The following is a 26769-nucleotide window of genomic DNA, read 5'->3' as shown; positions in this document are numbered from 1 at the left end:
AGTGATCCTGCCTCGGGGACTCGGTACCGAACTGTTTATTTCCCGAGATCGAAGAATCCGATGATTTTCGACCCTGGGCCATCCTTTTTGGCCCGAGCACCGGAGCCCGGTCCGGGTGGAGACCTGCAGGTCCCTCGGCTCTTGCAGGGCTTCCCCGCTGGGGACCGGGGGCTTACAGCAACTTTGCCGGAGCTAGTGGCCAATGAATTGCAGACTCTTGGGAAGGTCGTGACAGGGTTGTTTCTCAGGCCAATCCCTCAATGAAGACCTGGGTAAGCAGGTCATGGGACACGTGGATTTTGTAGACAAATCTTGCAGAATGTCTGTTGTGGACATGAACAGGAAAGATTTCAGAAATCCAAGGATTGGTGCCCGTCATTTACTGCTAGTAAGAAATCGACCAACAGTTGGTCTGCACATCGCATGACATGGGTCGTAATTTGAAGTCGAACCATTCATCTGCACGTCAATAAATACTATTCTTTATTAGGTAGTCTAGAAAACAGTCTACTGCGCACTAAATTCTGGACAAAAACCTATGTGACTGGACGTCCTTCTTGTTCGGCAGCTGCACGACTTCCAAGCACATCCCCAGCACATCGCGAGTGTCCCTCGGATCTATGACTCCATCGTCCACGAGGATGGAGCTTGTTGAATAACACTCCGAGTCTCGATACGCATCATCCCTCACCTTCTGTGCTTGGGCCTTGATCTGCTCTGTCGAAAGCTTACTGCCGCCATTGGACTTGGACTTAATGGTCTCCATTACGCCTGCTAGCTGGTCTGGGCCCATCACACTGCAACGCCCTGTGGGCCACGTGAAAAGAAATCTCGGTCGATAGGATCTTCCACACATGGCGTAGTTGCCCGCACCATAGGACGCTCCGAGAATGATGCTGATGTGTGGGACTGAAGAACAACTCACAGCTGATACGAGCTGCGCGCCTGCCTTGATGATACCGGCATGCTCCGCCTTGGTTCCAACCATAAACCCGGTTACGTTGTGGAGAAAGATAATGGGAATAATCCTGCAAGAAGACCTTGGTGAGCAGATCATACTTAGTAAGGTGGTTTAACATACTCCTGATTGCACAGTCTGATGAATTGAGCAGCTTTCAGAGCTTCTTGTGGGTGAATCACGGGCGTCTGATTCGCAACAAGACCCACTCGGAAACCTACAAGGGAATGGTCAGTGACCGGAAAGAAAGACGCAGTCGACGTTTGAGGGTAACTTGATGGGCTTACCGAGAACATCAGCCCAAGCAGTGAGCATGTTGACACCATAGCCTGGTTTGAAAATCGAAAGCCTCGAGTCATCAACAATGCGCAACAAAACCTCTCTCATGTCGAAGGGTTTGCGGATGTCGGTGTTCACGATCGATAGAACGTCTTCAACTGGATATCGAGGAGGCAGTGGCTCTTCAACCATGCCTCCTTGGTGGCTAGGGCCCAGTGGGTTAAGTGTGGCAACCCATTCCCGCGCCTTCTGAATGGCGTCAAATCTGTGATGAGTCAACATCGCCTCCTCTAAACCTTTCGCGTCGCAAATGTGCTCTTACTCGTCAAGTGCCGTATGGTCAGCCAGGCCAGTCACTGTTCCGTGAACCTTGGCTCCGCCGAGCTCTTCGGCAGTCACGGTCTCTGATGTCGCCATCTTGACGAGGGGTGGACCTCCCAGAAATACCTGTGCTTGGTTCTCAACGAAGATGGTGTAATCCGAGAGAGCCGGGTGATATGCTCCGCCGGCGGTTGAGGGGCCGAAAACCACAGCGCAGGATGACTTTCCATGCTTAGAGCGGATGGCCAGATCGCGGAAAAGTTGCCCACCTTTGTGAAATACCCTAAACTGCTGTGGCAGAAAGACACCCGCCTGATATCAATTAGTCCATAGTCTTGATTTTGTGAACTGAATATATTCAAGCGAACCGATTGCACCAGAGAAATTAACGGAAGGTCATTCTCAAAGCCGACTTCCAAAATTCTGTTCACTTTGTGCACTAGGCAAGGTGCTTCTTAGCCAAATCCAAACGGGTGGGAAAATCTTCACAAACCTGTCATCTCGTTCCAAGCTCCACCGCTCTGGGTTGGAATATGAGACATGACGAGACATGGCCGTCCACTATCCTAACGTTAATCGTCATAAAACCAGATGGTACCGGCAAGCTGAGTTACCTGACAAGACCAATGCCAGCAATGAGGTTGCCGCAAGAATTCGAGTCCGCATTGCGAAACCCAGCAAAAGCCCCTAACTCCAAAAATGGCGACTCTGCATCCAGCAATAAGTTGATTCTATCTCGCGCTTTTTGAAGTGATTAGTGTAATGTCTTCCGATGTAGGTTGTGAGAATACTTACGTAACAATTGCCCTCGTCCTTGATGTCTAGCTGTCGACACATCGTCACCCTCAGAAGAAACCTGCCGAAGATTGTGGTCGAATTCTGCAAGTAATTTCTCCCATTGAGATCGATTTTCTTGGAAGTTTGGCGCACCGAGGTCGAGGACCGACTTCTCAACTGGGAACGGTTGTGCCATTTTGCCGTGAGCTCAGGCGCGCATGTAATGTAGCCTGCTTGGTTAGAGTCGGTGTCTAGTATAGTTCAATGTCAATGATATCCTTGTTTTTCTGGTGTTTGCGGTTGCAATATCGGTAAAATGGTCGTCGGCACTGTTGATGCGTAATGTTGGGCCGGCGCGGGGATTAAATCCGGGGTTCGGACCGTGACCGATAGGCCGAGGCCGCCCCTAGCATTCATGCTCTGCCGGCCCCGCAAGCACTGGATGCAGTCGTTCTGGTGTAAGAGCCGGAAGTATTTGGGTGTTGCCGCTAGACCATCTTCAGATGACATATCTTGAACTATCGTTCTGCGGATTAAGAACTTGTCATTCTCAGAATTTTGTACTCCTCCAATCCGCGCCATCACAATGTCAGCCACCGCCGTGTCCTCCTTTTCCCCGAACAGGCCCCTTCAGCAGACGCCATCTTTGGTCTTTGGGCCGAAAGATCCCCCGCTTCTTGAAAAGACGCTTGGGTCCGTTATCCAGGACCAAGCCAAGGCGTATGGTGATCGCACAGCCGTCGTTGTGCCCTGGCAGTCTACCCGCCTGACGTACAATGACCTCGCAGACCGGAGCAAGATCACTGCTAAAGGCTTGCTTGAACTTGGTTTGAAGCATGGGGATTGCGTGGGAATCATGGCAGGAAACTGCTATCAATACACCGAGCTGTTCCTCGGGGCGGCGCGTATCGGCTGCCCGTTCGTTGTTCTCCACAACACCTACTCTCCGGATGAGCTGAGTAGTGCTGTCTTGCACAGCGGTTAGTCCTTCTGTTCACTACGACTTCATGTTTCTGACACTGTGAATAGACTGCAAGGCGGTTTTCATGGCTTCTCAGATCGGATCAAACTCACTGTTGCCCCATATTCAAGCCCTGTCCGCTCTGCCGAAAGGGTCTAAGCTTGAGCACATCGTGTGTCTCGACACCGCCAGATTCCCAGGTCAAGGCAGTATGTGTCAGACTTACAGCACCTTCCTCAACGGCGGTCATTCGATCTTCATGAACGATTCAGCTTTGAGACGTGCGGAACGAAAGGTTCGCCGCACCGACACTCTCAATCTCCAATTCACCTCTGGTGAGATCCCTCCTTCCATATCCACATGCATGTTTTGTGCTAAACGAAACCGTTTCAGGAACAACTGGATCACCGAAAGCCGCAGTTTTGACTCATTTGTAAGAGCTCACTCCCAAGAAGCGTTGATCTCACATCGCTTACTAGTCTCACAGCAATTTGATCAACGACGCCAGGTTCGTTGGCGATGCCATGCAGCTCACCCACGAAGATGTCGTGTGCTGCCCTCCACCCCTATTCCATTGCTTCGGTCTAGTGATGGGCTTTCTAGCCGCCTTCTGCTACGGAAGCTCTATCATCTTTCCCTCCGACAGCTTCAATGCCCAAAGAACTATTGACGCCATCATCAACGAGAAGGCCACCGCCCTTCTCGGAGTCCCAACAATGTTCATTGCAGAGCTAGAGGCTCTGAAGAAGTCCGGTCATCGTATCAGCACCGTACGCACCGGTCTCGCAGCGGGGTCTCCGGTTCCACCTCCACTGATGGAGAGTCTGCGCAAGGAAATGCAGATTGGCGGAATGCTCATTGCTTACGGGATGACGGAGACCAGCCCAGTCACCTTCATTACGGCTTTGGGTGATACCGATGACCGGATGTTTAAGAGCCTAGGCAAGGTGCTCCCCCACACTGGTGCAAAGATCGTGGACACAAATGGTAACATTGTGCCACGAGGCACCCGCGGGGAAATTTGCACCAGCGGCTTTGCTTTGCAGAAGGGATACTGGAAGGACGAGGAGAGAACGCAGGAGGTGATGAGAAGAGATGAAGATGGAGTTACATGGATGCACACCGGTGACGAGGGTTTCATTGACAATGAAGGTTACGGCCACATTACCGGCCGCATCAAGGACTTGATCATTCGTGGTAAGTTGTAATTATCCTATGACAATTCCTTGGCTAAGACCATATCAGGCGGGGAGAACATTTCACCCATCGAGATCGAAGCTCGCTTGCTATCCCATGCGGCCGTTGGAGAGTCTTGTGCAGTGGGTCTTGATCACAAGAAGTACGGCGAAGTTGTGATTGCTTCCTGAAATTAGCATCGGACGCGACCAGGCCCTCTGATGAGGAGATTAGGACATGGGTCACGCAGCGATTGGGCCGACACAAGGCCCCTGAGTACATATTTTGGCTTGGAAGTCCTGATGTTGGTAGCGAGCTGCCAAAGACCGGCAGCGGAAAGTATCAGAAGCATCTTGTCAGGGAGCTTGGAAATGCATTGGTGAAGCGGTCTAGAGTACAGGCAAAGTTGTAAACTAGCGCAAATTCGTTTAGAAGAAGATCGATTTTAGTTCCATCATACCAAGCTCATGTTCATCTTGACTTGATGACATATTTGATTATGTATATCACTATCTGTTAGGATTCTGATAACATTGTTAAACTCCCGTATTGCTGCAAGCTCACCCCCAAAGTCCCTATTGTGGAAAGCTCATTCCGATGTGAAGATCACCCGCCGGCTGTAAGCTGCCAACAAAGAGCTAATCAATGACAGGTCTCCTTCTTCACGACTGCGTTAACCGAAAATGGTTCCTGGAAGCCGAATTGCCCAATCAGGACGGCCGGCCCTCGGCATTGGGAGTGGGTACGTACTTATTCCGGGAAGCGGTCCGGACCCCAAAGACCGGGGTAAGTAGGTAGTCGGCACCACCAAGCCACCATAGCTAACCCTATCAAGTACCTCGTAATTGTCCCCTTTCTGGCCGTGTTATTCGCTCGCATGCTTGTTCGTCAAAGGAAACAGCTTTTGGTTCCAGATGTCTGTTAGAATCGTCGAAGTTGGCCCCCGCGATGGCCTCCAAAACGTCAAAAGCCCGGTTGACACTGGCAACAAGCTAGCGTTGATTGAGAGGCTTCGCCAAGCCGGTCTCCAAAACATAGAGATCACTTCAGTTGTGTCTCCGAAAGCGATCCCGCAACTTGCAGATTGCCGCCAAGTACTTTCATCGGGTCTTATTCGAGAATGGCTACGATCATCGTCGGACCTGAGGCTCCCCGTCCTGGTGCCAAACACCAAAGGGCTTCAGATCGCGCTGGATCACGATGTCCGGGAAGTTGCCGTTTTCGTTAGTGCAACTGAGGGATTCAGTCGCGCCAATCTCAACTGTAGCGTTGACGAGGGGATCCAACGGGCACACCAGGTAGCAACAAAAGCTGTCTCAGCCGGTCTTGCTGTTAGAGGGCAAGTCAAAGTCGCGGATTCTTCGTAATTGCTTCGCAGCTAACTCGTTTTCTACCACAATAGGTACGTTTCATGCATATTTGCCGACCCTTTCGACGGTCCAACGCCGTTACCCGCCGTCCACCGCGCTGTTAAAGCCTTGTTCGATATGGGATGCTACGAAGTCAGTCTCGGGGATACCCTGGGTGTGGGAACAGCACCAGATGTACGACGGCTGGTCGAATTCCTCAATCGCCAAGGGATTGACCCGTCAAGACTAGCTGGGCATTTTCACGATACATATGGGCAGGCTTTGGCAAACGTGTGGAAAGCCTACGAATGTGGCGTGCGCACGTTTGACAGCAGTGTCGGCGGCTTAGGAGGCTGTCCCTTCGCGCCGGGAGCCAAAGGCAACGTGGCAACGGAAGACGTCGTATATCTGTTCGAAAATGCGGGTGTGAGCACTGGGATCAATCTGCAGAAGCTTGCGGAAACTGGTGTGTGGATCTCGAAGGTGCTCTCGAAGTCGAATGATAGCAGAGCCGGGGCGGCTTTGTCTGCGAAAAAGGCATCCAGAGACACCACATCCTCCAAGACATCCCATGCGTCGACAGAAAAGTTGGATTGGTCACTTATGCGAGAAACCAAACGTATCCTCGTGTATCGATCCGGGGCAACCGGCAATATCGTCCTCAATACACCGCGTAACGGCAATACTCTCACGTCTCCAATGATCGAAGATTTCCAGGCAGCTTTCAGGGCGTTCGAGAATGATCCATCCATATCACGAATTGTAATCAGCGCGAACGGCAAATTCTTCTGCACCGGCATGGACCTCAGCCAGGCTGCCCTTGTTGTTGGTAAAGGAGGCGATGCGAACTTGGGGATTTTCAAGCCACTGAAGAGCTTGTTCGAGCTAATTGACAACTCGAGTAAGGTAACGATCGCGTGTATCAACGGGTCGGCCTTTGGCGGTGGAATCGGGCTGGCATTTTCGTGCGATATAAGGGTATGCCTTTCTTCGACAACGTTCACTCTCTCGGAAGTCAAGCTGGGTCTCTGTCCTGCAGTCATATCCAGATACGTGATCCGCGAATGGGGCTTGGGGCTTTCACGAGACGCAATGTTGACAGCGAGGGCGGTTTCGGCATATGAACTCAAAGCCCAGGGAGCCGTATCGTTGCTCGCCGACACACCGACTGAGCTGCGCAAGACAGTTGAAAAGCTGATTCGCAATCTCCGCCACTCGTCGCCTTGGGGCTCCAAGATGTCGAAGGATTTGGTAAGACTGGCATGGTCTCATAGTGGCACAACTGCCCAAGAAGAAGGAGTTGCAAAACTCTTTGAGTCAATGATGGCACCTGGTTGCGAAGCTGTCCTTGGTATCGGGGAGTTCCAAAAACGAAACAAGGTGGACTGGGATGTTTATGCAGCCAAGGCACCTCGGGCAAAGATTTGACCCAAACAACCATAGTATATCTTCAAATTTCGTGATCAAAGAGATTATTACCGTAGAAGATCCTTTCAAGATACTTCGTCAATTTAATCGACGTGCCAATGACCCAGTGTGATCTGTTGATGTCATGGGATGGAGTCCTTCGCGTTCTTCCGGTGGGGTTCCGAGCCAGCCGGGACGAGTCAGAAAAGTCTGACCAAATCGCCGGCTTGCATGCGTCAACTTGGCCTCCCAGCCCCAGATTGCTATTTCCAGCTAAATTTCTGGGGAAACGGCAGCAACGACAAGGATGGGACTAGATGCCCCCACGTGATCATCCCGACCTACCCCGCATCGAGGTCAGGACGACCGGATATTGCTGAAGCGCCCTCTCATCGGAGTTTCAACGTCACCGATTTGATGCATGCAAGAAGGCTAGATTCATACTTCAGAACAGCATCACCGTTCATACACTTACAGCATGTCTGAAGACATGACAGAGACAGGATGGATGACATCCGGCTCCCCTGAGCCGAGATCACCACCGGCCAGCGGGGGCATCAAGCGCATCCGCCAGGCCTGCACAACTTGCAGGTGCGTTTGGGGAGTCATTGATTTGGAACCACAATTGCTAATGATCATTTTTTCTCTTCACAGGCAGAAGAAGATCAAATGCTCTGGAGACAAGCCAAGATGTGGTAATTGTCGACGCAGCATGCAACGGTGTTCTTATGAACCATTCTCGGCGACGTCGTCGGCTCTGTCTGGAAGCGCATCAGCAGCATTCTTGGAGATGATGAATAATGTTCGAATGAAGCTTTCTTTTCATCTCTAGACTACTTGGGCTAATTTCGTCACAGTCTGCGCTTTTCCAGCGGATTTCTGCGATCGAGAGCAAGTTGGCAGAACTCAGTGGTCAACCACCAAAGGAGTCATGGTAGGGCTTTATCTTCATTCAAGCTCGCCGTACGATGAGAGATCAAGACACTCATATACTTATTTTAGCACATTCGCCGGCACCGAAACAGCTTTTGAAGCTGAGCCACAGTTTCCAAACGATGACGCGGCAGACATCTTCAACCTGGAAGACCAGGTGTCAATATCTCCAAGCGGAAGCTCTCGAGACGCCCCCACAAATGATGTGTAAGTATTCTCTGAGATAAATGAAAGTGAGTCGTTGGAATAGCTCTGTTAATCTGCGTCGTAGGGACTTGAGCAAGCTACCCCCGGATACTGTAATGCAGTCCTTGATCGACACATATTTCACGCACTGCAATAACCAACCCTACGGTTACTTCCATGAAGAAACGTTTCGACAAAAACTGGCCGAGAACTCCCTACCAAAATGTGTCGTGCTTGCGGTTCTGGCGTCATCCATGAGGTTTTCGGATCATGAGTATTACGCTGGAGTAAGGGCCAAGGCAACCGAAGCTTACGCGAGAGAAGCCTGGCTGTCGGTACTCGCGGATCATATGACAGCAGAGGATTCGCCCGATTTGCATGTTGCCCAGGCGACAAATATTCTGGCTATCATCGATTTTACCTGTGAGTTGATCTCGTACCCAATGCTTGGCTTGTGGTGGACCAGCCAGCTGATACCAGCTTTAGCGGGACGAACCAGCTCTGGGTGGCTGAAGATTGGCCTAGCCATCCGAATAGCACAGGATCTTCAGTTGATGAGAGAGCCCAGCGAAACGCTGTCCATCATTGAACAAGAAGAAAGACGGAGGTGTTTCTGGTCGATATACCTCCTCGACAAACTCGTCTCATGCGGAAAAGATCGCCATCTCGCTATCTCAGACGAAGATTGTAGTGTCCGACTACCATGTGACGAGACCACGTTCCGCATTGGGGGTTTGGAGAGGAATGTGACTCTACACCAGCTTCATGACTGGAATACGGACCCCTCTTCAGCTCGCGGAAACTTTCCCATCGCGATCTTAGCCGGCTCTGCTCTGGGGCGGTGTACAAGAAACGTTCTCCACGACCGCGAAGTGGATGGTGTTCCTCCATGGGACTCGAGGTCGGAGTACGCCTCCATCAATTCCATTCTGCTTCTAGTCGAGTCTCGTCTTCAGATGGACCAGATCTCTATCGACTCTATCGTTGAAACAAACAGGACAGAAGAAGGATCCATCGACCATCAAGTTGTGGGGCACGTCATATTTGCACGAACGGTCTTCCACCTCTGTCACTGTCTCCTGAATCACCCATTCCTGTTGCGCAGACGCCTGCGTGGGCGGAATGGCCAGGCTCCCTCAAGCTTTCTCTTACTTGCTTTCCAAAGAAGTTACGACCACGCACGGAGTCTAATCAACGTCCTTCATGATGCAGCAGCAGCCGGGTGCCATCTTGGTGCCTCATTCTATGCCTACTCCGCGTGCTTAGCTGGCAGCACTTTGTCACTCAACATGCACGCCGAGAAACATCATGGAGGCCAGCGATCGGCGGAAATGCTACGCGCCACCCAGGAAAGCTTAAGCATCCTCGAGAAGATGGGCCAATTCTGGGACCATGCTTCCAAGATGGTAACTCGACCTGATCCCCAAATAGCTTTATCTTGGAGTCTGACTGACATGAATCGGCAGCATCGTCGACTTTTAGCTTTCAACAGCCACGCTCATCTCTTCACGTCGCTATTCAATGCCCACAAATCTCCTGATCTGGGTCCAGAACTGGAGGCGGCGCTGTGGTCTATGATCGACTATGGTTCCATGTGTCGCGATTCGAATCTCTCTGTGCCGAGTCCGACACTTGTCCTCCCGTCAGAGACACCATTTTCAGTTCCGCTCGAACTTGGCGATGATCAAGGCCTAGGCCTAGCAGATAGCCCCAGCATGGTGTTGTCGAATATTGACTCTACTGCGATGAGCTTTGATACTCCTAGCATTTCTTATCTATTCGAGTTGGCATCTAGCGGCGGTTAAATAGAGGTCTTGTCCCTGGAGAATGTGTAGAATATTCGCGAAGAACTGTGTGGTTTATATGAACTCATGTTTGTACATCGATTACCGTCATAGGTCAGCGGTTGATTTAACATCACGTTTCAAGCGGGTTGAAAGCGCGAGATTGCGTCTGGGAGGACAATTTTGCAAACCTAAGAAAGGGCAAAAGGGAAAGCAATTTATTCGCATCTGTTCATGATTACTGAACTCGCTCGCAACTGTGCGAATAAACTTCCGCTTGGGATTGATGAGAATGGGGTCAACATCTCCCGTAATCCCTAATCTCGAGTCGCGACTCAGCGTCCAAATTCCTAATGGTGAGTATCGAGGACAGGAAGCAATGATTTGATTGCAAAACTTGGTGAGATGCTCGCGCTGGTCCGATTAGAATCACTGCACCGCTTACCAAAGGGGCAGCAACTCTAGCATCGCGTCCGGAGCAATCCGGTGCTCACATCGTAAAGGGGGCGGGTCCGCTGTCGCACAGCCGGAGTGGTCCGTCTGATGGATATGGCATCTCCAGGCAGCGACCGTAGGGCGCATCCGATGGACAGAGAGTCATCCAGCCAGCCAAGTAATCTCGTAAAACTATACGCGCCCTGTAGACGAATCTGCGCCGGCGGTCTGCGCCGGCGGGAGTTGCCATTTTATGATGCGTAAAGAAGGTTACTGTACGTAAACGAATGAGACTCTGCGCCGCATAAAGAGTGGATAGGCCCCCAGATCTTCGCACATTATCCCCTGAGCCCCGCCCTTGCAGGAGATTCCTCCAATCGCATCGAGTCAGCGATTCATCCGAACGGTTGTGGTCCGACGGGATAATTACCATGCAACTGGAACGATCATGAAAGTAGTATATTGCGGAGTCAAAAGTTCCTCAGACACGATAGCGCACGTTCCAATGACCACAATCGAAGTTTCGAATAGAGACCAACATGGCTCCCACACGGAAAAGTTCCAGACGCAATGTCCCCTCGATTGTGTATTTGCGCGGGATCAAGAGATCAGCCACGATCATATAAGGTTATGCTTATCCTCTTTGTGTTTGTTTAGCGTCGCTCAATAGACTCTTCGATACCAACCCCCAAACAGTCTTTTCCGAATCGCATCAAGTCTATTTCCCGCACCATGAAGGGAATCCAAGCAACCGTCGGCGGCATGATTGCTGCACTCGCCAGCCTTGCCCAGGCAAACTCCGATATCGTCACCCTGTTCACCAACGGCAACGCTTACATCCAAGAGGCGAGCGCAACTCTCGTCCTTCCCGAGCTGCCCAGCGCCATCTCCGGAGATGTCGCCATCTGGAGCGCCATCATGATGCAGAACGAGGCTTCCTTCCTCCAGGGCGTTACCTCAAACTCTCCCAGCGGGTATGGCGCAATCAACGTTAAAGATTTTTTGGCGCATCGCTGACGATCCATGTTAGATCTTACTGTGAAGATGGAGGAAAGAACTGGTGCAACTTCGCGTACACCCTGGTCGGTGCGTATCGCTATCTGAAGCCGCTCGCGAATGCGGCACTTGATCGACCGACGCTGATCCGTGACTAGGCTCCAACCCCACCGTTGGCACCCCCGTGAAGGCTTCCGCAGGATCGACTGTTAGAACTCACTGTAAGCGAAGCCCCTCTTCGTTGTCGGCATATCAGGACTAACCACGGCCATAGACAAACTGAACTCGTCGACCCAGCTCTGGGACCAGAACGTCTATGTCGACGGCAAGCTTGTTTCCACCGTTAACACCAGTACGTCCTTCCGACACAAGACTAACATTTGACTCCGCCCAATGCTAATTGCATCTGCACAGGCAAGGGACAGCACGGAAACATTTTCTACATCTCAATCGAGTGCGCCAGCGGCGGCTGCGCGAATCACCCTGCCCACAGTTGGTCTCACTCATCACGTCAACCAAAGCCCGAAGCTAACTCATTCATAGCCTGGAAGGATGTTTCTATTGTGCTTAGCGAAGCTGACAAGAGCTTCGGACACAGTGGAAGCTGGGAGCATGGTGCCACCGGTGGTGCCATGACCACTTCTGACGGCGGCAAGACATGGAACATTGCTACCCTCAACATCCCGGCCCAGAAGGCCGAGTAAAGGGACGGTCACTGGCATGATCACCATATTTCTTGACGTACATATTCTCAATCCAACAGTACATATCAGGCATTTGGCTCGACATCGTGATTCCCCAGTAATTTCGAGTCTATTGAGGAGATTCACAACGTGCCTTGGCCGTTCCTTGACGAACTAGCTACCATGATTAAACAGGAAGAGCTTTGTATGTTATGCCAAGTCCGCAAGTGAAAATGATGGCTTGCGACTCGGTGACGGATAGAGGATTCCCACTTGCTCGATGTAATTGACGGTTTCCATCATTTTCACGAGGACGACCCCTCAGTGTTCGTAACTCCCTCTGATTAGTAGTTCCGTTTCTGAGACGGCGACTAAGTCAGCAGACGGTACGAGCCTTCCCATCTTACAGACATTCAGGGATTTAATTGTGTTGCACAATCTCCAAGAGCATACAATGTTCCTGGAACCCCCGAAGGCGTGCTGATTAATGGCCAGGACAAAACCCATCGCGGCTAGGGTCTTTGGTCATGACTTTCGTCCATCAGATGTGACCCAAGTCTAGCACCTTGCACGATATCCGCTCATTCATACCTTCAACAGTCATGGTCAGTCTACTGAGAGTCACTTGGAAGAGACCAAGCTAATTGTGGCAGACCGACTAGGGTTCTGGTATTGTATTATGTACGGGAAGCAACAATATGTACGTGTCGAAAAGGCTTTTATGCTAAATACTCGCCATAATCAAACTCTGGACTCAAGATCGAACTCGATTGGATCGATTCAACGGTCACCTAGGGACCATTTAGGAGACAGAGATGGAGATGGCGGAGGTCTTGAAGACGGCGTTGGTGCCGGAGAAGGGCTCGGTACCGGCCTGGAGGGAGGTGACGACGTTGGTGTTGGCGACACCCTGGCTGGAGACGAGATAGTCGAAGAAGCCCTTCAGGTCACCGTTGAAGCTGGCGATGTTGCTGGGGGCAACGAAGGAGAAGACGGTGGTGTCGCCGTTGGGGCCGGAGAAGAGGCTCCAGGTGGTACCGGCGATCTTGGGGGAGGCGATCTTGGATCCCGTGCTGGAGATGGGGCCGGCACCGCCGTAGGAGCCGAGCCAGATCATGATCTCGTACTTGTTGTTGGCGCCGACGGAGGGGGCGAGCCACAGGTCGTAGGCGACATCAGCGACGAGGTTGGAGCCAGTGTAGCTGGAAGGTTGAAGTCAGTAAGGCGATAGTAAGAAATGCTTCGAAGAGAACACTAACCTCCAGGTCCACTTGGAGGGGATGGACTTGATGGCAGAGAGCTGCTTGTTGACCTTCTCCAGAGCAACGTTGGAGTAGGACTTGACCTGGCCCTGACCGCCAGCCCAGGTCCAAGAGGTAGACCAAGAGACGGAGCCGGAGCTCAGGGAGTTGAAGGTGGTGCACTGAGAGCCGGAGGTGGCCTGGGCAGCACCCCAGTTGTTGTGGTAGACGGTGTAGGCACCGGTGGCGAGAGAGCCGAAGGAGTCGCACCAGGTGGTCGCGCGCTTCTCGATGGTGGGCGTGGGGCTAGCCACGGCGGTGGCGGCCATAATGGCCGAGACGAGGTAGGAAGACAGCTGCATCGTGAATGGAAGTCTGCAAAGAATGACTGATTGAACTGAAGCGAATGTGTGTGCAAGAAGAGAACGTGTGGTTTGTAAGGAGGATGGAGCAACAATCGGATGCCAAGATCAGCTCCAACGGCGGGAGGGCGGCAGTTGATATACTCACAACATGCTAACGAACGTCAGGGTTTGGCAAACATTTTCCTTCCAGAACAAAGACTGGTCCCTCCAATTACGGTGACGAATGCCAGATGTGACGTTAGTGTCCGGCCACAAGGTGAGCTTCTGTCGACGCTGGGCCCCGTGTCAACCGGGATGCCGGAGCTAAGCATCGGACGGAAAGCTTGTTGCGGGCTTAGCGGGTGCGCCGCTGGGTGCAAAAAGAATCAGGGGCAGTTTCACCTTAACAAGACCTCGGGTTACCGACGTCCAACGCTGTCCACCACGCGGCGCTCTAGATGACTCCACCAATGGGGTAAGTGGGCTGGTTAATCTGCCCGTTACGTTCTTGTCAAGTAAATGTGGTGTTGCGCCAGCCAAAAGGGCTCTAGGGGAGAACTCAAAGCCGTGTCATCCCGGCCACAACACACCCAAAAGCAGAAGGTTTGCGACCGTCGAAATTGAGCTTTGACTCGTGTTCACCCGATTTTGGACGGCATTAATAACCCCCCAATCAATACATTGGAAAGCCGATATCGAATGTCGGTTGCGGAATCCCGTGTTCGGGGAGGGGGGAAATCGTTTGTTCCCAGGGCGTTCCATGGCTCAGCCTCGAAAAACATTTCGTCGTCTGTCGAGATCAGAAGAGCCTGAAAAGGAGGCTAGGGAGTTCCCATGGTTAGCCGATGTTGCCGTGTTGTTCCCTGTGGAATCACCAATATTTCCCCACAGAATATATATGAAGCTAACTCCGTGTGCTGGATAGACCATTGCCACATGCACTGCTACTTTATGTCAATCCGCCCCTACCGATTATCTTTGCTTTTGCTCAATGGCACTTAATATCTTCCTGCAAAATTCAGTGAGACAACGTCATTGCTAGGGCTTGCCATCAAATTGTGTTTGCACTCGATGACTGAACACTCCGACGGACACTTTCCTCGCCAAGTCAAGTCGACCGCCATCGACACGCCGTATTCAGTAAAAATCAATTTGGCGCTAGACTCGAGAATCGAAGTCATCTCCGTCGGCCAGCCCCGTGATGCTCACCGTTCACGAAGAGCCTCTGCTTCCCCACCGGATCGTTTGCCCCTGATGTATCCCTTGCAGCAAGGCGCAGACACCTATGCCGGCGATCGCTCACAGTGCCGCGCCAAGATAGGTCTGGCCAGCCCGTCGGCGAACCTCCCCCAGATTACCAGGATGCGGTCCACGTGCCAAGCACGCCTTACGACTTGTTTTGCTCCGCGCGCCGGGAAACAGGTGCAATGATGGCTACAGAGCCCATCGATACGGCCGCGACAGCCGTCCAGCCAATTCGCATTCTCGAATGCGTTGCGCTGTGTTTGAAACGCGATGATCGGATTTCCTGCGAGATCAACTGTCGCGTCAACCGGTCTGCATTCCAGATGCACCTCGCCACTTCACTTCAACGACGACTACTGGTGGACAATCCCCCGATCCAAAGCTTAGCGCGGCGGGTAGCCGTCACACTGAAATAAAGGGGGCTTAGCGAAGGGGCACCGAGTGGGCAGCGCTAAAGTGCCGAACCGGCCGGTCGCCGGCGACCGAGATTGCCGCTCCGGAGCGAGCCAGCAAACCACCCCAAGAACTTGCTCAAAAGGCCTGTCATAGGCCTGGCACACCAAAGAAGCCATAGCAATCCGTTTGTCATCCAATTGCTCTCGGCCTGTCAATCCAGGTTCAAAAGGAAGACACCGCCAATTGCCTCTAGAACACGACTCTCGAGATGAATGCTGGTCGACCAAAACATCAAAAAGTAATCTGACCGTGCCAGGGCTCGAACCTGGGACCTTCTCGGATCAGGTACACATGATGTGAACGAGAAATCTTAACCAACTAGAACACACAGCCGGATCTTGAAGCTATTCCGTTCATAGCCAGCTCAAGTGGATGTCGATGCTGCGCTGTATCGTAAGCGAGATCAGCGCTGATTGGGCACGATGAGGGACTTTCCGCGCCCCGTTGCGGCTTCGGACAAGTCGGGCAACTCTTGTTTGACCGAAAGCTAAGTTGATGAAAAGACGCGGCACATACGATGCGTAGTCGACAGTCACATTAAGCTTAATCAGGTGACTGATTAAACATGCTGCCCAGTTGTCCCAATTCGTGTTGAGAGGCCAGTTCTGGTTAGTTGCCGAAAGCAAAGATCACATTCCTCATTTCGCATATTGACACGCGCTCCACCAAATCACTGCTTTCAGCACTGTTTGACTCGTAACAACACCAAAACTTTTGATTTCTACGTGGTCCATGCATGCCATGACTTGACGATAACTCATCCCTTGTCTTCCTCAGAAGTCTGTGCTTCTAGACCTGCTTTTTGTCGCTGTTCCCGCATTCGCTCGAGTATGCCCACGCTTAACGATGTGTCTAAGTCTTCAACTGTTTCCTTCATGGCGTCGGCGATCTTCTCCGCCGGATTGCATTCTGTATGCTTTTCGTAGCAAGACACGTACGACAAGACCCGCTTCACTGACTTGAGCAGGTCTGCAATACTTTCGTCCTGCCTCATTTGAAGCTCTGTTGCCTTTGAGCCTCGAACGTAAATCAACCCCGCGAACAAGCTTCCCAGCACGACATAGTCGCACTTCTTGTTTTTGGTTATCGGTATGTCAGATATCCCTGCGCACATCCATTTACCCTCGATCAGGCGCTTGATGAGTTGGTTGATGTGTGCTGGTAACTCTGATGCTAATTGGTTGCGCATTAAGCGGATGTTTTCTTGCCGAAGGTCAGTATGTCAGGAATCTAATCTGAGATAACATTTTCGCTCATACCTGAAATCACTGGAGAGCCTAACGCATCATGAAGATAATCGTCCAAGCGAACTCCATCGGCAGTCATAATGTGCCCGCCTTCGTGCACCACACATGTGAGGGTGATATCGGTGAGCGTTCTGACGTATAGTCTCTCATCACCCAGCCCCCACGCGATGCATGCTAGCATGGCGAGGCTGTGCCCATCTCTCGCGGATTCCAAGCTATCGATAACGTCATACCAGTGCCCGATCCACGGCTGCAGAACTTGTTCCATTTCATACATGCTGGCGAGGCAAAGGGAGTTGTACATCTCCGAGAGGGATGGTCTCTTGGGTACCAAGTGGAATTTCGAGTGGATGATATTGAGCAAAATGACCAGCCCATCAGATTTCTCGTATGGGCATGCGAAGAGTGATGGCGTCCAATACCAATCTTCCTCTGCCGTTCCGGTCTCCTCGGCGGTTTCAGCCAAAGTCCGTCTCCAGAATGGCGATGCTCTTTTCAGGGCATTCGAGCAGACCCGAAATGCTGGGCTTTCACCAGAATTTGGGCTGCATCCAACTCGAAGAATGAGATCCCCGTAGGGATCGACCTGAACCTCGTCTTCATCTGCAAAAGTGTCTTCGGACGGTGTTCCCATCCACTCGCTCTCCATGTCGGCCTCGAAATCCTCCCTGACCACAGCCGGGCGCAGAGCCAGTTGCGTGACGCCCGTCATGATGTCGTTAGCGTCGTCGTGATGTACAGAACATGAGCTCCGCAGGTTGTGATGAGGGCAGCATTGGGGGAAGCTGCAGCTGATGTAGGAAACGTCGTCGCGTACGAGCGCTGCTTAAGCGCCCCCAACCAGGATCCCAGCTCGGGCGCGGGTCACGGGGTTTCGAGCACGACACACCTAGAGTTCTGTGTTGCGAACCTTACGTCGACGCAACTCTGCCCACGGCAGTGCACCTGATGTGAGGAGAAACGCACGGAGGTGCCAGTTTTACGTAATGATACACGCTCAGCTACAAACAGACGGCGCTGGTTGGGTAGCGAGACTTGGCATCTCGTACGAAGAAACACCCAAAACCAAGGTTGTCAGTGACACGTTCAGCGATGGACCTCGCTTGGCGACGCAGAATAGCAGCATTTCGCGGGGGACGACCCGGACTCCGTTGGTCAGACGGGACGGTCCCGAAGGCTTGGCACTGCAGTGCGGAGGGCCTGGGCTTCTGCACTCCTACGTGCGAGTCAAGTGGAGTTTGCGTCCGAGCTACTGCGTAGCAGTACGTCATGGCACCCGACGGGATTTGAATGTTTCAAGGTTTTGTTTCGGAAAAGCTGTTGGGGTTCCTTATGTCCTCCATTCCGAGTCCGCTTAGTCGTGTTGGGTAATGGTGGCCCGTTGCATCGAGTTCCGTCAAACGCGGAATGGACTAGACGAATAAACGTTCATCCAGCAAACAGTTCTATCATGTTGGAACCCGATTGTTCAGAGATCTTCTAGCTAAAATAAACCACAAATTGGTAGTTTTTCTTGTTTTTGGGTAAGGTCTCTTGGTCTCGTGAAGTTTGGGATGATACTGTAATCAGAGGGGTTACGCCGTCTGTGACCACGAGCGTTTTCGGCCAGGTACATCTGGCTGTCCAGGCGGGCAGATATCATTGGACAGTAAGACTAACAACAACAATAATAATAAGAAAGATGACGACCAAGGCCACGATGGCAAAAAACAAAAGGACAACGAGGACAGTAATGACCAAATGACCATAACGATAGAGGCAAGGACACGTATAGTTGTAAGGGAGAAAAGAAGGGAAAAAGAGAATGATCTAGGTAGCTTATAAGGAAGCAGACCGCCCGTCCACTTACAAATGTCCGCGCGGAGAGCCAAAACTGTAATCATTCGGATGCTAATGTCTTGAGTTCATTGCTTATGAGCGTAGCCTGAAGTGCGACAGTCCTTTATCTAGGTAATGTCATGCGCAAGTCTCTGTAATCTTGTATCCAAAGTCACCTGTAAATACGAACATGCGACAGATAAAGTGATGCTGGTAATCGAAGTAACTGAGACATCCAGACAGCCGAAAGTGACGACACCATCTCATACGCAGATGTCACGCATGGACAATGCGAAATCGCTCATTGGTCTGTAGCCCATGAAGCACTGGGTTGTAGAGTGAGCCTGAGTGCTTTCTAAAGGATTGTATGAGGGAGTTCAGAACATCAACTGCTGGGTTTTGGATTTTGGTTGCTTCGCTGGTTTAACGCAAACTCGGTGAGGTCCAAAGGAAGTTTTACCCAAATCCTCTTCAGAGCGGCATTCATGAACAAGTGGAAACCTTGGTTCTGGGATTTCACTACAAAGAGCAGGTCCCAAGATGCATCATCATCAGAAAAGCCAGGCCCCACGAAGCCGGTCAATGATCACCCGAACTTTCCAGATCCTCAACATGGCAATTAACCTGTTGCATGTTTTCAGAACCTGGACTTACGGGAAGCACTGTCACGCATGGCGTGCGGAGAGCTTGGCTGTGCCGCAGCAAAGTACCAACGCTAGCATGCACATCAATGAGGCGCTAGCTCGTGGGCGTTTCTAGAATGCGGAAAACGGCATAGTGGGGTCCCTCAAAGGGGAAGGTCTTCGATGTGACTGAAGCCACAATAGCTGTCATGGAGTTGCCAAACAAAGAAATAGTGACATGAGAACCTTGCCCATGAATTACGGCCGCCGAAGGACTGCAAGAGAACCTGCTTTGTCGTACTGTTGCATTTCTCTCCAAGACTTCATTTGGCGACTTGGCGAGGATTCTCTATGCTGCAGATTCCGAGAACAAGAATATAAGTCCTCATTCTTCCGGTCGAAACAACAAAACATGATTCCACTCCAAGTCGATGAATTTCATCTCAACATAAAATTGAAAACCATTACATTCACTTTCAATCGTCTCAAAGGACGATTTAACGGTAAAAGCCCTAGGAAAACGAGAATCCTCGAATCGTCTAACCTACAAGCTTCAGGCAAACTGGATCCTTCCATCCAACTTGTATTTGGGCTGGTGACAGGTGTCATATGTGCACTCACGGCTGTGGTGAAAGCTATTCTCGATATCATCCATTGGCGACAAAATCGGCGGAAAAAGCAACCCAGTCCACTGCCGTCTTTCAACGACCCAGTTGAAGGCCATGTCGGACCTGCTACAGCCCGCCCAGCCCATTTAGCACATGCATCACGTCCCACGACATCAAGCCAGCTTCCAACTACGTCAAATCAGTTTTCTACAATGTCATGCACGGTTTACAAGACCTCACAAATCAATACAACGATATCGGTACTACACACAGAATTGTTCACCATTTCCCCGCTTCCCCCAGCTGCCTTGGGAGATCTAAATCATGGGAGAACATGAACAGTCGACCTGGGTCGTTTTGGCATGGATAAATCGCAGATGAGGGGACTATCCGGCTGGATGGTGTTCATTCGGTGCAGCGGGCCTGTACAGCAATCTTGCCTGATTGTGGGTATTCGGCAAATTGTGGTATTTGACTGGAAGCCAATCATGTTCTTATCTACGGCCGTTCAGCTTGGTAGGAATCGTTGATGGTGATGATTGAAAATTGAAACAAAGAGTTGGATATTAGAGTTTGCATAATAAGACTCATTCATATCTAAGTGACTGCGAGGAGGAGGCACTCTCATTGCATGATTTGCGTAATCTAAGTCCAGCATCACGCCTGCGAAAATGTCCAGCAAAACTTGTTCGGTCCCAGAAGGCTTTCACCTGCATACATTTTTAAGCCTGAGAGCCTCTCGCGGTGAACCCCGTCTCTGCTAATAACCACATTACTTTATGTGAAATTCTACAGAGTTGAATCTTTTCTTTGAATGAGACATTTCGTATATTTGTCTTCACAGGGAAGAGCCGCAATTATTGGGACGGGTTGGTTCTAGCGACAACGCCATCAAGCGATATAATATCTATTGATTATCTGTAGAGTCTCCGCTCCGTCATGATTTTCTTCTTTTCCATAAGCCAAACGCCCCAACGGTCGCTGCCGCCATCGTAGTTCCCACAAGAATGATAAAATCACGCCATTTCCCATCACCGCATCCGGGCTGAACCCCAATATGGTCATTGTTCTGCAGGACAGCTGCAGCGATGTATCCCGAAGCAACTCCAATGACACCACGGGTGAAGAGAAGAATTCCAGACACGAACAACTCCTCGCTTGGGCAATTGGGGTCGTCAACAACTACTGCAGCCATATGACTGCGCAAGACCATAAAGCTAAAAGCAAATGCACCAAACAGTATAGATTTGACTACCATGTTCCAGTAATATTTGCCGAGACCCCAAACCACGAACACGGCGAAACTGCTGACGAGGGTACTCATCAGCATGGGCACCAAAGGCCCGATCGCGTCCCTGTTGTCGGTATAGGTTAGCCGGTAGCTCATGCGCAAATGCGTTTGATCATAATAACTTACGTTAGGGCACCGATTGATATCTGACCGATGATACCAAAAAGCGATAAGAAAGTGACCAATAGAGCGCCCTTTTTAGGCGAAACACCAAGGTCGGTCGCAAAGCTGGGAAGGTAGTTGGCAGGTAAGTTATTCGCCAGGCTTTGAAGTGCCATAGAAAGGACAAACAACCAGAATGTTGACTTCTTGAATATTCTCTTCATTGAGTACGGCTGTTGAGACGCTGCCGCTATCTCCGCCTTGCTGTCACGTCGGGAGCGAACGCAGATGATGCCAAGGGAGATAATGACAGTTGCGAATGAAGTCCATCCTATGAGGGTGGTTCGACGACCAAAGCGCTTGAGAAGAACGGAGAATATGGGCGAAAGACCTGCGGCAGCAAACTTGGGTGCGCCAAAGCTGTTCTAGTCAGCCATTCGTCATTTTGTACCCAATATTTTGCAGCTCACAAGATGCCATTGGCAAGACCACGTCGTTTTAGAAACCATTCGTCCACGAATGTGAGACACGGCGCAAATAGCAGGCCACTCGATAAACCATACATGAGTCCCTGTGTCATAATAACCTGGACCGCCTTCGTAAAGATTAGTATTGAACTACATCGTAGCATCACTAGACGAAGGACTTACAGATGTCGAGAAAGCAGCACCGATAGAAGATGCTACGACTAGAACCATCCCGCTCCACATCATGTGAATCTTGTAATGAGGGTTCGATGAAATGATTTTGATAGTAAATGGCGGAAGCGTTTGAAGAAGGCCCTGTCTCTGCTGAGTCTTTGAGAAGGAATCCATGAATGTTGCTTGACTCACGACTAATAGTAGGCCTGTGGAAGCTACTAACTGATTTCCTTCGAAAGGAGGCGTCTTGAAGTAGTATTCTCGGAACACACCCTGAGTAGCTCCAAAGCCTGTGACAGAAGGACGTCGTCAATAATCTGAAAATGCCGGAGGTTTGGGAAAAGAAGCACTGCTTACCCCAAGTAGCCATAGCGATGGCTGACACAGCGACGAGGCTCGTCCATGCCGCCCTCCCACGATCGCGGGGTGGGAGATCATCGTCGGAGAATAATCCCTCATTTTCTAGTGCAGAATTTTCAGCCGATACAGGTGAAATATTCACCACTTTGTCAGCTGGTGCCAGATCGGACCGGCCGTCTCTGATGGATAGCATTGTGGTTGTCAATGCGAGATTTTGATTCCCGGCCCGGTCGTTGAGCAAGTCGGCAGAAGTATACTGTAACGAAACTGACTGGATTTGAAAGACAGAGCATGAACAAACGGAGCAAATTTGGGCAGTCAAAAAACCAAACGGTGGACATCCTTCCTCGCCCATCACGAAGGATGCGTCCTGCATGACTCCCATGCTTAGACGAGCGCCCGAAGCGGCTGCTAAGACCGGCGCATTTCGAGACTATCAGCTTCCGTTGGTTATCCCGCACCCTATGTGAACAGGGGATGAAGCGCCGGTAAGAATTTACAGCGGAAGTCGGTAAGTTGCTGGCTGGTCGGCTATCGGCGTATGGCAGCTGACGCTGAGTATGCATGCTAGTGTTGGTTTTTGGCGGGAAAAAGTTCCAGGCGATTGGTTGGGTCGCTTATCTGACTCTCCAAAAGTGCCAATATCCTCACCTCTCACATTCAGGCTCTCGTCTCTTGGCAGCATACTGTCTTATCAGTATCAAGCTAAGCCTGCCGCCGCGTGGCGCAGTTGGTTTCGCCAACTCATACTATTAGAGTGCAAACTTCCAACGACTCAGGTCGACTTATGACATCCTGATAGGATAGAAAATATTCAAAACCATTCATGTTCGCGGCGGCAACTCTAGTGTATGAAGGTCGACCTCCAATCGCGTCTAAACTGGCCACTCCGCCCTTTAATCTAACTAGGATGAAGGCTTGTCGACTCTCTTGGAGCTAAGTTCCCGCTGGTTTGGGTCGCCTGCGGACTCTAAAGCTTTTCACACGTTATGTGCCGTAAGACCAATCGTATCTCTCATTTTCGCCTGGAAATAGCTGCATTCCCCCGAAATTGGACAGTTACAGTTGGCATTGACGATCCTAAAGAATAGCACAACTAATCCTCCCGTTGTCCAAAGCATAGGTAACTATCCACCCATGAATAGCCTCCAGCTTTAGACATGTGGCAGTCACTAAGACATAGGCTCGGCCACCAATGACGACATGGTCCGGCCCGTTACCGTGGAGTACCTTACGTACCCAGGTTAGTTGTGTATCATCGCAGCAAAAGCCGGTTCTGCAGATGTCTGTGGAGCCTGACAACCTAACCAGCATCAAAGACGACTTTCCTTCCAGAACGAAGGTTGCCGAATTCAATTGGAGTGTCTGAGTTGAAAAGCTTTCAAAATGTTCTCGGATTGGCGTCACAAGTACTCAGACCGAGATGGTAAATGACGGCCAAAATTGAGAGAAGCTAGCCCACATAAGGCTACTCGTGCCGGGCGGATGGCACCTTTGTCTCGCCGTTGGGCCGTTCCGGACTGCAAACCGGGGACGTTGCTGCGTTACAATAGACATAGCCACATGAAGATAGCCTTGTAGATGGAGTTTAGGTTGCATCGGAGCGCCAAATAGAAGCCATAAAATTGTTATGGAAGCAAAGAACAAGGGAAACATGCTGGGAAACGGCGTGCGAAGATGAGTTAATCGGTTATAGTATTGGGGGGATGGAATGCTAAGCGTGCTTCGACGAACGCTTGACCGGTTGAGGTCAATGGCGCCTTTTCTCTTGACCATTGACATTTATTCGGCGACCTCACCATGGGCTTCTCTTGAGCGTTTAAATTATCCCCAGATATGATACATGATGTTTTCTTCATGATGGGTTTGCTGGCAGAAACGACGAAATCAGACCTCAGCGACATTCTAGCATACCTAATTAAATACTGAATCCACCGGCTTTCAAATGCCCAAGGGGACGACCAGTACAACGACAAAAAGGCCGACTCCAGTCAAATCTATCAACGCTTCGAACATGATGAATCTTTCAATTGGAGCCCTCTTCGCTTTCGTCACCGCTATGCTTGTCGCGCTTACCGGCATGGGGAAGCTGATCCTCGACGTTGTCCAGTGGAGACGCAATTTCAAGAAAAAGAAGCCGTCAGCGTACTTCGGTGTGAGTATGACTCCTTGATACTGTATGTCAGGTCAGGGCTATCCCATCGAGTACGAGATAACGTCGGTACAAGCATAACCGACTTTTCTCTAAATCTACCCCATTTAAAAGCCTTCTATTCGCGGGAATAGGGGAAATAAAGTCGCATTGAAACATAATTCGCTACTACTCCGCATATACATACCGACGTTATCTCATACTTAATAGGATAACCAGTTACATGCGTTTCTGATTTATTCTTCATGTAGCATTCAGCCAATCACGCGAGACAATGAGTAAGCCAAGCATGATGCCATTTCGGTCAACGTCGACTAGGCAGCTCGCAATGCTTCCTCTGTCTTCGGAGGCAATCGGAAACAATATTGCCTTCTGTCGCACGTCAGCACAATACCACTTTGCAAGACTGCCCGTTGGCGACAAAACAATTACTCTGAAGAACTGAAATTCTCAATCGTCACTCCGCTCCCCAATCTTGCTATCCCATCGAGTGCTGAATGAAGCCAGTATATGTTCGTGCGGAGTACGGCTAATAAGCTGTTGATCGACACTTTTTTAAACGACTCAAAAAAGTAATAAGACAATGAATTTGGAGAACATTTAGGGATAATATGGGACGGTATATACTGGCGTCATTCAGCACTCGATTGGATAGCGCCTTTAGACTGCCAGAAGAGCATAATGGTACCCGTTTCACCCAGGAGAGTCGGAAGGCGCTTCTAGGCAGAAGTCCATCGTCCATATTGGGCTGGATTTGTGGCTGAGCTTGCCGTGGCGTTCTCTTCTTTCCTATCCGGGCGTGGATTTGTTGCAGCTGTTACATTGTGGGGCCCTACAGTACTCCAGGATAATTCGTTGCCTGTCGGTTCTGACGTAACCCTGGCGTATCCCTGAAAGTGACTTCGAAGAGCGTTTTTCACGCGTAGAAAAACGAGTTTAGTGCTACGAATACGTTTCGAATCTCGTTCTATAGAGAATTAGTACGTAAGTATTTTCGTAGTTTTTTCCGTTTTAAAAAACGTTAATTTATAAGGGAAATGCAGGGCTTAGAAAGATCACGTATTTGTATACGAAACTTCTAAGGCGGTACTTCCAAGGAAAAAAATATCCTGGAAGGCTGTATGTTTTTGTTGCTACCTCATCCGACAGCGGCTTACCCCACTGGCGTGATTTTCGAAGGTACTTCACTCGCCACGCTAAACCCGGGAACCCTCTCCAATTGTCCACCGGATTTCACTTGTGTTGTCATCAATCACATTCGACCAACCAGAGCGCTCTTTCTAAGACCCACATATCCGCCTACAGCCTTCATCATGACAAACCTCTCTGTTGAAGCCATTATTGCTCTGTTGGGGCTCTTAATCGCTGTTCCACCTGGTATTCTCGCATATCTCCAATGGAATAACTCCCATCGTCTCCGGCTTCCATGTAAGCTTTTTTCGTTCTAGCAACGTAATTCGATACCGGACATCAATTATTGACTGAATTCTTTGCCAGATCATGTCGCTGGCGGTCCTCCTCAGTACCATCTCAATGTCTTCATAAACGCTCCATACTTTGCAACCACCGGCTTCAGTCGAGAACATCCACGCACATCGTCTGACTGTATTATCGAAGCCCCCAGAGACAATTTCCGACATTGAAATGTCAGACAGAATGTGTTCACGAATGCAAACTTATGTTTAATCTCTTCACTGGGGCGTTTGGGAGTTGTAAGCACGTCGTAGTTATGACGAACACGCGGGTTGAGCAAGCGCGCATAAGGTGAGGTGGGAGGTACATGCAAGGTAGATAACTACTGATACGATAATTCGAGTTCTGATGTTTGCAACGATAAACACACCGATTCATCAATTGTCTACCATGTTAGTTGCGACCTTACACGTCCACTTGCGACAGTTTGCCGCGTCTCATTGGAACTGTTCCCAGGCCTTCTCAACATTCTATTTATGATTAACGTCGATTTCAACTTTATTGCCTGTCTTCTTCGTCGCGAACAGAGCCAAGTATGTGTCAACGAACTTGTTTCGCCCAACATCAAGCATAGTACCTTCCATCCTTTTGGAGCCCAAGTGGTGTTGCTTCGTTCACAGTACCAAAGGCCAAATGCCCCATCTCCTCCGTCGGACTAACGTCTCCAATGCACACCCGCATGTCTCTAGTCCGCCTGACTTGCTCGCTTGCGTCTTCCACTGACCCTGAGTAACATGGAGAAACGTTAACATACGGGCTGTCTCTAGAGAAGAACGTCGGATGATCCAAAACATCTGGTCCTCGCCTCATAGAACCAAGCACGGCGGCAATGACCCCAGAAATAAGCATCGCTGTGGAGGCCACAAACAAGGTCAACATCCAACCGTCATTCACCCTCATGACCAAGAAGTCGGGAGTCCTAG

The 26769-nt window shown here is 50.5% G+C and overlaps 9 protein-coding genes across 9 annotated transcripts; 5 read left to right on the top strand and 4 right to left on the bottom strand.

The window, feature by feature from the left end:
• Positions 1-517: 517 nt before the first annotated feature.
• On the bottom strand, positions 518-2531 carry CGGC5_v013480 (Methylcrotonoyl-CoA carboxylase beta chain; the record flags this gene model as incomplete). Its single annotated transcript, XM_032036222.1, has 8 exons — positions 518-1028; positions 1082-1175; positions 1246-1502; positions 1560-1870; positions 1927-1997; positions 2052-2119; positions 2173-2299; positions 2354-2531. 8 exons carry the CDS (start codon positions 2529-2531, stop codon positions 518-520), a joined length of 1617 nt encoding a protein of 538 aa, XP_031884976.1.
• Positions 2532-2921: 390 nt separating this feature from the next.
• On the top strand, positions 2922-4663 carry sidI-0 (Acyl-CoA ligase sidI; the record flags this gene model as incomplete). The annotated part of the gene is made up of 5 exons (XM_032036221.2): positions 2922-3315; positions 3365-3631; positions 3690-3729; positions 3784-4493; positions 4542-4663. The coding sequence occupies 5 exons, from the start codon at positions 2922-2924 to the stop codon at positions 4661-4663; spliced, it is 1533 nt and encodes a 510-aa protein (XP_031884975.2).
• Positions 4664-5959: 1296 nt separating this feature from the next.
• Positions 5960-7249, top strand: AFT6-1 (Enoyl-CoA hydratase AFT6-1; the record flags this gene model as incomplete). Its single annotated transcript, XM_032036220.1, has 1 exon — positions 5960-7249. The coding sequence occupies one exon, from the start codon at positions 5960-5962 to the stop codon at positions 7247-7249; it is 1290 nt and encodes a 429-aa protein (XP_031884982.1).
• Positions 7250-7706: 457 nt separating this feature from the next.
• CGGC5_v013477 (putative transcriptional regulatory protein) lies at positions 7707-10152 on the top strand (the record flags this gene model as incomplete). Its single annotated transcript, XM_032036219.1, has 7 exons — positions 7707-7819; positions 7883-8030; positions 8086-8162; positions 8231-8368; positions 8433-8770; positions 8834-9753; positions 9814-10152. 7 exons carry the CDS (start codon positions 7707-7709, stop codon positions 10150-10152), a joined length of 2073 nt encoding a protein of 690 aa, XP_031884981.1.
• A 1146-nt stretch (positions 10153-11298) lies between these two features.
• On the top strand, positions 11299-12266 carry CGGC5_v013476 (uncharacterized protein; the record flags this gene model as incomplete). The annotated part of the gene is made up of 6 exons (XM_032036218.1): positions 11299-11540; positions 11597-11652; positions 11721-11783; positions 11837-11914; positions 11977-12054; positions 12106-12266. The coding sequence occupies 6 exons, from the start codon at positions 11299-11301 to the stop codon at positions 12264-12266; spliced, it is 678 nt and encodes a 225-aa protein (XP_031884984.1).
• Positions 12267-13047: 781 nt separating this feature from the next.
• On the bottom strand, positions 13048-13848 carry xgeA-2 (putative xyloglucan-specific endo-beta-1,4-glucanase A; the record flags this gene model as incomplete). The annotated part of the gene is made up of 2 exons (XM_032036217.1): positions 13048-13447; positions 13505-13848. 2 exons carry the CDS (start codon positions 13846-13848, stop codon positions 13048-13050), a joined length of 744 nt encoding a protein of 247 aa, XP_031884983.1.
• A 2440-nt stretch (positions 13849-16288) lies between these two features.
• CGGC5_v013474 (uncharacterized protein) lies at positions 16289-17490 on the bottom strand (the record flags this gene model as incomplete). Its single annotated transcript, XM_032036216.1, has 2 exons — positions 16289-16734; positions 16791-17490. The coding sequence occupies 2 exons, from the start codon at positions 17488-17490 to the stop codon at positions 16289-16291; spliced, it is 1146 nt and encodes a 381-aa protein (XP_031884978.1).
• A 3274-nt stretch (positions 17491-20764) lies between these two features.
• asaE-2 (MFS transporter asaE) lies at positions 20765-22414 on the bottom strand (the record flags this gene model as incomplete). Its single annotated transcript, XM_032036215.1, has 6 exons — positions 20765-21182; positions 21245-21640; positions 21691-21815; positions 21871-22002; positions 22054-22151; positions 22219-22414. The coding sequence occupies 6 exons, from the start codon at positions 22412-22414 to the stop codon at positions 20765-20767; spliced, it is 1365 nt and encodes a 454-aa protein (XP_031884977.1).
• A 3272-nt stretch (positions 22415-25686) lies between these two features.
• Positions 25687-26016, top strand: CGGC5_v013472 (uncharacterized protein; the record flags this gene model as incomplete). Its single annotated transcript, XM_032036213.1, has 2 exons — positions 25687-25801; positions 25871-26016. The coding sequence occupies 2 exons, from the start codon at positions 25687-25689 to the stop codon at positions 26014-26016; spliced, it is 261 nt and encodes an 86-aa protein (XP_031884979.1).
• Between the last annotated feature and the right edge of the window lie 753 nt (positions 26017-26769).

The sequence above is a fragment of the Colletotrichum fructicola genome (genome assembly GCF_000319635.2).
Source record: "Colletotrichum fructicola Nara gc5 chromosome Unknown KSG_Nara_v1_contig08, whole genome shotgun sequence".
In the NCBI taxonomy this organism is placed as follows: Eukaryota; Fungi; Ascomycota; class Sordariomycetes; order Glomerellales; family Glomerellaceae; genus Colletotrichum; species Colletotrichum fructicola.
This window is presented reverse-complemented; position numbering and strand designations above follow the sequence as displayed.